Source organism: Danio rerio, chromosome 12 (assembly GCF_049306965.1).
Source record: "Danio rerio strain Tuebingen ecotype United States chromosome 12, GRCz12tu, whole genome shotgun sequence".
NCBI classification, from domain to species: domain Eukaryota; kingdom Metazoa; phylum Chordata; class Actinopteri; order Cypriniformes; family Danionidae; genus Danio; species Danio rerio.
In genome coordinates, this window is record NC_133187.1 from 6,167,817 (window position 1) to 6,177,500 (window position 9,684).

Genomic DNA, 9,684 nt, shown 5'->3' on the forward strand with positions numbered 1-9,684 from the left:
ACAGCCTTATAACACGCTGTCTGTAAAAACACACAAATAGACACACAGCACCAAGTGATACAGACAGCATCACGCTCTTTCTCATTCACACACGTACATGCACACAGCACCAAGCTCTCTCTCTCTCTCATTCACACACATACACGCACACACATAGACAGAAACAAACAAGCTAAACGCAGCATCATGCTCTCTCTTTTACACACATACATACGCGTGCTCGCTCGGGAGTCCGGAGCGATATTCTTAGACCGCCCGCACCTATTCAAAATACACCAGTTACCGACCGCTCCAGCGCTTTAATCGGAAATTTATTCCCGCACCGCAAGAAATCTGGTCGGGTCCCGCGGACTGCAGACCTCTACAATGATGTTTGAAACAATGATGTTGAAAATGTAGCTTTGATCACAAATAAATTTGATTTTAAAACAGAACATTTTTTTTAATCATACAAATATTTCCCAATATTGCCAAATTTATTTTTATATTATTTATTTTATTTCACATATTTTATAAAGGTATTGCATTTTGGTCAAATAAATGCAGGTTTATTTCATAAATCTTTTTCTTGTTTTGTATGGATAAAGATGTACACACTGCAAAAACGATTTTCCTATTTTGAGTTTTTGTCTTGTTTCTAGTCCAAATAACAAAAAACTTTTAAATCAAGAAACATTTTCTAGACCAGCAAAAATATTGTCTTGTTTTTAGAAATAATATGCCAAAATGAAGCCAGTTTTCCTTAAAACAAGTTAAATAATCTGCCAATAGGTTAAGAAAAATAGTATTTTTATAAACAAAATCGGAAAAAAATAAAAATTTTCTTACCATATTGGCAGATTATTTAACCTGTTTTAAGGAAAACTGGCTTCATTTTGGCATATCATTTCTAAAAACAAGACAATAATTTAGTTTGTCTAGAAAATATTCCTTGATTTAGATATTTGGACTAGAAACAAGACAAATCTTAAAAAGAAAAGCCTTTTCTGAAGTGCATTTATGTATTAGATTTAGATAATTGAAGTTTGCTCCTCGACACTGTCGCCATTGGCTTGCTTGGTTTGGGACTTGTGGAGCTGCACATCGATGGATTTGCTCTACAGTGTTTGGACATTCAGCAGTGAAATTAAACCACACTGAACTGAACTAAACTGAACTTAAACTCTGAAAACTGGACTGATACTGTTTCAATTTACTATAATCTTCTATGTGAAGCTGCTTTGACACAATCTACATTGTAAGAGCACTATAGAAATAAACATGACCTGAATTGAATTGAACAACAAGGCTTACCAGAGTTTCCCGCAAGCACAGCTTTATAATAGAGCACATGAATACCTACGTGGACTGATGAGGTCCATGCTTCCGCAGTCATCCTGGTTAACAGTGATGGGACAATAATACACGGCTCCAGTTTCATTAATTTTAAATTTACTGAGTTGAGGGTGGGCTTTTTCTTGAGGGGCTCCGACTAACAGCCTGTGGAGGAACAGAAAAACACTCAATAAAACACACATATACATCAACAGTGAAAAATATAAAGCTTTCCTCCAGAATACAGGCTATTTTCTTATACTGAACAATTAATCTGCATACTTTTAGAGCCCATAAATGGGGCTGTTTGTGCAGTGAAGTAAGTTGGAAAGTAATTGTTTAAATTGCACTTTAGGCTTGAAAATAAATAATGCATACTGTCATCATAGCAAAAAAAAAAAGGTCCCACTTTATATTAAGTGTCCTTAACTACTATGTACTTACATCAAAAAATAAATACAATGTACTTACTGTGTTCATAAAGTATTTGAGAACACTTGTGGTGCTCTTGAGTTGGGATTGAGGTTTGGTTAGGGACAGGTTTGGTGGTATGGGTAGGTTTAAGGGTGGGTTAAGGTGTAAGGGATGGTCAACAGTGTATTTACAAATGTTATTACAGAAGTTAATTACAGATGTAATTACATACAGGTATTTAATCAAGCTTAAGTACACAATACATACATGTATTTACACAATAAGTACATTGTAACAAACTTAATTCCTGTGTAAGTACATATTTGTTAAGGCCACATAATATAAAGTGGGACCAAAAAAAATAAATAATAATTTCACAAGAGGACTAATAATTTTCACTTCAATTGTATTCAGCAATAAACAAAGCAAAAAAAAACATTGAATATATACAAGTTGAACATAAGATGTAATAACGGTGTTTGCTCTTTTTAATGACTCAGGGCTTCAGAGTCATGCTTTGCTTTGACCTTCACAGTCAGACCGCGTCACAGATGGGGGATTTTATAGGGGTTGCTAGGTAGCAAGAAAGTGGCACGTTTACATAGTAAACAGTGAAAACTGGTATTTGAGCTCAAACAGAAAATAAATCAGGCAAACTGCTTTGTTAAATCAAGGGGGAAAAGAGTTCACACTACTGTTTGGGTCATTTGTTTTGGTCGTTTGAGTCATCTAGCAGGCCAACGTGATAATAGGTGTTTCAAAATTCAGTATGAGACTCTGGCATGTTAATTGTTTTACACTTACAGGACTCACAGCTCAAATTTTGTTTGATATTACTTTATAAATATATCACACTTGCATATACGCATATTTAAAAAACTAAATATCCACTTGTTTGTGGGCTCTTAAAGGGATAGTTCAACTAAAAATGAAAATTATGTCACCATTTACTTACCCTTTACCTAATTCAGCAAAGTTTTTTTCTTCTGTTAAACACAAAAGAAGATATTTTGAAAAATGTTGAAAACTATTAATTTCATTTATTTTTTTCCGCCCTATGGAAGTCAATGGTTACAGGTTTTCCAGCCTGATCTCACGAGAAAACGTAAGTATTTTACGTTTTGGCAGTTTAGTGGCTAATTCGTACGAATTCGTACGAGTTCAGTCGTAAGAAAATGTACGATTTTAAAAAGGAGGCGTGGCACCTAACCCCACCCATAAACCCAACCGTCATTGGGGGATACGCAAATCGTACTAAAATGTACGAATTAGATCGTACGAATTTGTACGAATTAGCCACTAAATGAAAAAGTTACGAATTGCCGTGAGATTGTGTTGGGTTTTCAGCATTCTTCAAAATATCTTCTTTTGTGTTAAAAAAAATGCATAGTTTTCAAACCATGTGAGGAAACGTAAATAGTGAGTTAATTTAATTTTTTGGGGTGAACTATCCCTTTAACTTGTAAGCAAACTTAAAGGGACAGTTCACCCAAAACTGAAAATTCTAAACCCTTTACTTGTTTTAAACATACTTGATTTTTTTTTCGATTGAAAACAAAAGAATACATTTTAAAGAATGCTAAAAAACCTGTAACCATTGACTTCCAGAGTATTTGTTTTTCGAACTATGGAAGTCAGATTTCAGCTTTCTTCAAAATATCTTCTTTTATGTTCAAAATAAAACAAGGAAACAACAAGGAAATCCTATAGAACCACTTGAGGGTTAGTAAATAATTAGTAAATTTTCATTTTTTGGGTGAACTGTCCCTTTAGGAACACACTAAACGCATACAGTAGGCTTTCAGGCCTTTAAAAACTATTCGGTTTTTGCTTTCTATAGTTGTCTTTGATTTCATGCGTATTTCCATTATTTTATACTTTATACATTATTTTATACTTTCAGGCTTATACTAAGCCTGATTTACTATAGTAACATTTACTCACCCTTTACTTAATTCAAACAATTAAGAGTTTCTTTCATCTGTTAAACACAAAAGAAGATATTTTGAAAAATGTTTAAATGTTCCATTTGTCTTTTCCCCTATGGAAGTCTATGTTTACAGGTTTTTAGCATTCTTCAAAATATCTTATTTTGTGTTCAACAGAAGAAATAAACTCTTAAAGGTTTGAAACAAGAGTGAGTGAATGCTGACAATTGAGTAAATTTTAATTTTTGGATGAACTCAACCATTTACTTGTTCTAAACAAGTTTGAGTTCCTTTTGTTGAACACAAAATGAGATGTTTTTAAGAATGCTGAAAACATGTAACCATTGACTTCCATAATTTTTTTTTTTTGTACTATGGAAGTAAACATTGAGATATTTTCAGCTTTCTTCAAAATAGTTTATTTTATGTTCAACAGAAGGCCCGGATTGGCTAATCAGGAGAACTGGGAGAATTCCCGTCGGGCCGGTCCATTTTTTGGCCGCAAGGGCCGGTGTCCCAAGCTGCTTGCACTCTCAGCAGTTGCACTTTTTTCATTTATTTATTTATTTTACATATCCTCACTATTTTTAATCATTATTGTATTTAATTTCTCGCAGACCCGTGAGCAAAATGCAGGCCGCAGGTTAATGATGATGTAACTTTCATTCCAGCCCAAACCTTAGTGAACATTAATTAATATTAATGAATATTACACCTGCTTAATGAAAATCAGATGATTCACAACCTTAACATTAAATCTGACATAACTAGATCAGAAATCTAAAAAGGGGAGAAAAAGAGTAGACATCAATAGCAGCTGATAACAATGCAATACTTATTCTTTATCCCGAACTCATCACCTTAACAGTGCCATCTTGGTCTAGTGGTTAACACATTGCGTTACGATGCCGCAATTGTGTCACGTTTTTTGTGTGACGACCATTACAAAGGACTGGATATCTATAAAGAATTAATGTTCTCATATTTATGAAAAACATTTAAAGTTCTAAAGCAGCTGTGTCCTTTAAAAGATGTGTTAGTGTCATTAGAAACTGAATTGGAAAGAACATTATTTTAATATAGTCAGTCGTCGACTGAGGTGGGCCGGTCTAAGGCTTGAAACTCCAGAGCTAAAAAGGAGTCCCACTCCGGCCCTGTTCAACAGAATAAAGAAAATCTTTAAGAATCACTAAAGATTTTTTTGGGTGAACTGTCCCTTTAAGCACACACTAAGCACATACAGTAGGCTTTCAGGTCTTTAAAAACTATTTATTCTGCTTTTACTTTCTATAGTTGTCTTTAAACCTAATTTAGGGGTGGGGGGCTAATAGTTCTGAATTCAACTGTACATTTTTTCCTATAGTGCTGCAAAAACCACAACATTTTTCTCTCGCAGCGCAGAATTCAGAGTGTGAATGATGTCATGGGGGCTGAGGAGCTGTTTCTGAGCCCTGAGGACACTCTCTATCACCAGGTGTCACCACACTCATCTGAGCAGGAACAGTTTAGACTTGTAGACTTGTAAAACTCGAGCCTCACTGACAGTACAGGATAAAAGCTTTTCCTAGGAAAACTGAGGAGCTGCATCTAAAATGTGAGATTCCTCTTTGCTAAAACCTGCGCTAGAAAAGCAGGACTTTCTTGTAGACATGTGATGTTATCAAATTGTGTTATTGCTACAGTTGCTGATCACAGCATATTATGCTATCACAATACTGACAAGCAATTGAGAGCATTGCTACTTACCAGATTTGGTTTCTTTTAGATACTTTGAAAAGTAATATATTACAATTGTAAGCCTATCTTGATTTTGTATGTGATTCATCTTTGCCGAGCGCTATTAATAATTAAACTGAAGTATACTACATAACTGAATATCAAAACATGTCTACTTTCTACTGGATGTTTGCAAAACACACAGCATTCAGAGTATCACAGATTAAGTGAATAAGACCACCACAATAGGTCTAAAAGGAGTGCAGTTTGCTCATGTTTCAACAAGACCACCACAGTAAAATGGCATTACAGGAATTTTTCACAGGTGAGAGTGCTGAGCCAAACCTGCAATCAGTCACGACTAATATTTGCCAGTGGTTTTTGCAGGAATGACTCTCCTCCCCAAGTACCTGTCTCGTGTTAGCACCGAGAGCCTGCGCTTACATTAGTGTTTACACTGAGCAAACCACAGACGAGAGGGAGGATTACTCACAGAAAATAAATGAAACAATAGCAGCAAAAAATGGATCTCGCAAACTCCAAAAAAAAAAAAAAAAAAACCTAATGCAATCCACTGCAGATTCCAGATTAAATGAACACTAGCAGCAGTACAACAACAGAAGCTTTTAATTCTTTTTACGCACATTGATTATAAAAATGATTATAGAGACAGATTGTTTATATTAAACTTTATTCGTATTAATAATTATGTATTAGTATTAGTTATTTTAAAGATACCCTTCATTATATTCATAAAGACTTACTGTAGGTCCAATCCCAATTCTACCCTTTAGCCCTTTCCCTAGTTTTAAGCGTTCACGTGAAGGGGTAGGAGTGTCCCAATTCTCTTTAGATTGAAGGCGCAGGGCTATGGGGAAGCGGTAAATAGCCCTTGAAACAGATTTTTCAGGACCACACTCAAAACCAAGAGGTAGGAAAATTTCCCTGAATACACCAGCTACAACGGCAGCATGGCTGCACATGGAAGCAAGGAGATCAACTTATTAGTATTTATTTGTCATTATAACGGATTTTTACAATAAACAAGCACATGTTTTTTTATAAACTTTATTATATTGAACACAAGTGGACATAATTGGTTGTATACAAATTTCCAATTTCTGCTTTTTTCCCCTTTTTGAGCACTTTTGTAAACATTTAACCCCCGAAAACCCCCCACCCACCCCACCCCTACATACACACTTTTTTTGTAAAAGATATAACAGAAGAAAATGATAATAATAATAAAATAAAATAATAATAATAGTACACTTTAAAATAAACATATAATTTAAAATAAATAGATAAATAAATAAAATAGATATATTAGCTTAAATATTTGTTCAATCCACAAAAACTAGTAAGTAAAATTAATTCCTTCATGCTGAAAAATCAATTGTGTGAAACCCAGCATTTTTATAGTGTGTGGAATACTATGTTACGACAACGGCTGCCAACTCTTACAAGACAAAAATGCAACTGAAGCTTCAAAAACAAACCCAAAACAAACCTAGTATTATTACACATATCATAATCGATTTGAACTATTAACAATTAACTATATAATCAATAAATGAGCCTCAAAGTAAAGTACTCAAAGTAACCACTTTGAGTCATTCATTCATTTATTTTCATTCGCTTAGTCCCTTATTTATCAGGGGTTGCCACAGTGGAATGAACCGCCAACTATTCCGACATATGTTTTTTTACGCAGTGGATGCCCTTCCAGTGGTTGGAACATAAATTCCATGGAAGATTCCATGAATTTCAGAGGTTCTTCGCTAAAACACTCATTAAAGGTTTGAGATGGTTTGAGGGTAGTAAATAATGTCAGAATGCCATGCTGTAAGAGTGAAGTTTGCCAAATGTGATAAAATGGAGTTTTCTAATTCTTTAAACACATTAAATTCCTCACCCTGAGAAAAAGATCTAACTAACATTATAATAACTCCATGTGCAGGTCACATTACTACCAAAATACTTCCACCTTGGCATTTTTCTAAGTACTACTGTTTTAATACACATCATGCTAACCATTCAATATCTCAGTAATAGAAGTCTGATCTTAGCCTGTGAAAGAGACAGAGTCCTTGGCCCTCAGGATCACTCACTACCAGCTTTATCTGAGATTCCACAGACACTCCCAGAGCAGGACCAGAGATGTATAAAGTACTAGAGACCCATACTTAAGTAAAAGTACAAGTGCTCTATCAAAAAGTGACTTGAGTAGAAGTAGAAGTGCTCTTTAAGCACCATACTTAAGTGGAAGTACTAAAGTATTCAACATTTTTAGTACTTAAGTATTGCAAGTAGTTTATTTCAAAATTTACTACTCAAGTACTGAAAGTAAAAGTACAAGTATTGTGTAATGTAGTTATTAAAGAAGGCAGTCAAAAGACATCATATTGTTTTGTTTATTTTAAATATCTTTGGGGCACTTGATTAAGCAGAATGAAAAGAAACATGGCTTACGATACTGTTTTTCTCTGTAAATAGTTTCTATGGTACAAGAACTCACATCGTCAGGCTCTTTTACCAGAAAATCACTTCACTGATGAGATAATTCAGCATGTTCATTCATACTCTCTCTCTTTTACACACACATACACACACACACACGCACACACACACACACACACCTAAATGTACACTCTCACACATTCATACACTCTCACACACAGTTCTCTCACTATCTCTCTCTCTCTCTCTCTCACACACACACACACACACACACACATTTTTGTGAATTGTGGGGACATTACATAGGTTACAATTGTTTTTATACTCTACAAACTATACTTTTGAATGCTCTAACCCCAAATCCAATCTCTAAACCCAACCCTTACTGGAAATTATGTGTAGTTTTACTTTCTGAAAATAAAAAAAAATATTTAGTGTGATTGAATTTTATACATCTCCTCCTAACATCTGTGTAATACCGATGTTGTTATACATATACATGGGCGCACACACACACAAACACGAAAATACACTCTTTTACACTCTCTCTCTCTCTTACACACACACAGACGCACACACAGGTACAATCACACTGTTTCTCTCTTACATGCATTATTCACTCACACACACTCACACTTTGGTAGTTTTGAAGTTTGATTGGTTAATACCACAATAAACAGGAGTTATGTCTTCTGGAAGCAGTCGTGAAACTAAACTAAACAAGCAAACTAAATCCTGTTGCACTAGTTCACTTGATTTTGATTTTATTGTAAAAAAAAAAGGAAACCAGGAAAGCGTGTATAGTACTGTGTTAAAAGAAAATCTAAAATACTTTATGGCTTATGCCTATGGTTTAGTATTAATTTTTTTAATTTTGATTATGTTTTTAATTAAATTGGTCTTGCACTTCATATGTTCTGTAGTATATTTATTAATTCTGGTACTTTTACCATAAACCAACATCTTAACCAGTTGGTAGAGGCTGATATTTTAGAAATTATGGGATGTGTTGAGAAAAAAATGCATTGACTGTGTTAAATAGCGACATTATGAGTTAAGAAATGCAATAAAAAAAATCTATTGCTTTTGTCTTGGTGTGACAGTTATAGGGTTATTTTTAATACAATTTTGTTCTTTAATACAGCAGTCAGATATATGAACTGTACTCTTAATTTGACCTGCTTAAAGAAAGCACTCTTTCTGAATGTATCAAACAAAACTCATGCACAGAAGACAGCATGAGCATTTACAGCTAATAAACTCATGTCAATATTATACCGCCTGCTTTTTGAGCGCTGACAGGCGAGGTCTTATGATGATTGGTTATTGGTGATTATCTTCATCTGCTCAAGAGAAAGGGCTTTAGAAATGAACCGCTGTTCACCCATGGCGGGAAGAATACGCGGTTATCACAGGTAATAGACACAGTGGAGAAAACTTGAACATCAGGCACGCTCGTGTCTGGATGGATTGACAGCTTTAACAGCCAAGAAAAGAGGGAAAGTTACCTTACAAACAGGCCAGCGGGTCAAATGTCCAAAGTGAGAAAGAGAGAGGCAGAGGTGAAGTTTTACAACATTTCTCCTTAATAGTAAATTAGCGGCTCGTGTGCCGCCTTCACTCGCGCCTCCGTCCTCCGCCATAGTATTGCGACATCGCGCATAGGAGATAAATGACGTCATCACGTAATCACCGGTTATGACCTATTACTGAACTGATATCGATCCTTTTGACACCCCTAGTAACGAGTAACGATGCAGCACATAAAAAATCTATCGGAGTAAAAGTAATAAACTCATGGAAAATATGTACTTAAGTAAAAGTGGAAGTAGGAGAAAAAAATAATACTCCA

At 34.9% G+C, this 9,684-nt stretch overlaps 1 protein-coding gene across 2 annotated transcripts in view; it reads right to left on the minus strand.

The window, feature by feature from the left end:
- itga3b (integrin, alpha 3b) overlaps nt 1-9,684 on the minus strand; it is a 78,979-nt gene that overhangs the window by 40,017 nt on the left and 29,278 nt on the right. For both annotated transcript variants that reach the window (XM_009306420.5, NM_001190309.1), the window contains 1 exon segment: nt 1,343-1,479. In XM_009306420.5, coding sequence (XP_009304695.1) covers nt 1,343-1,479 — 137 coding nt within the window.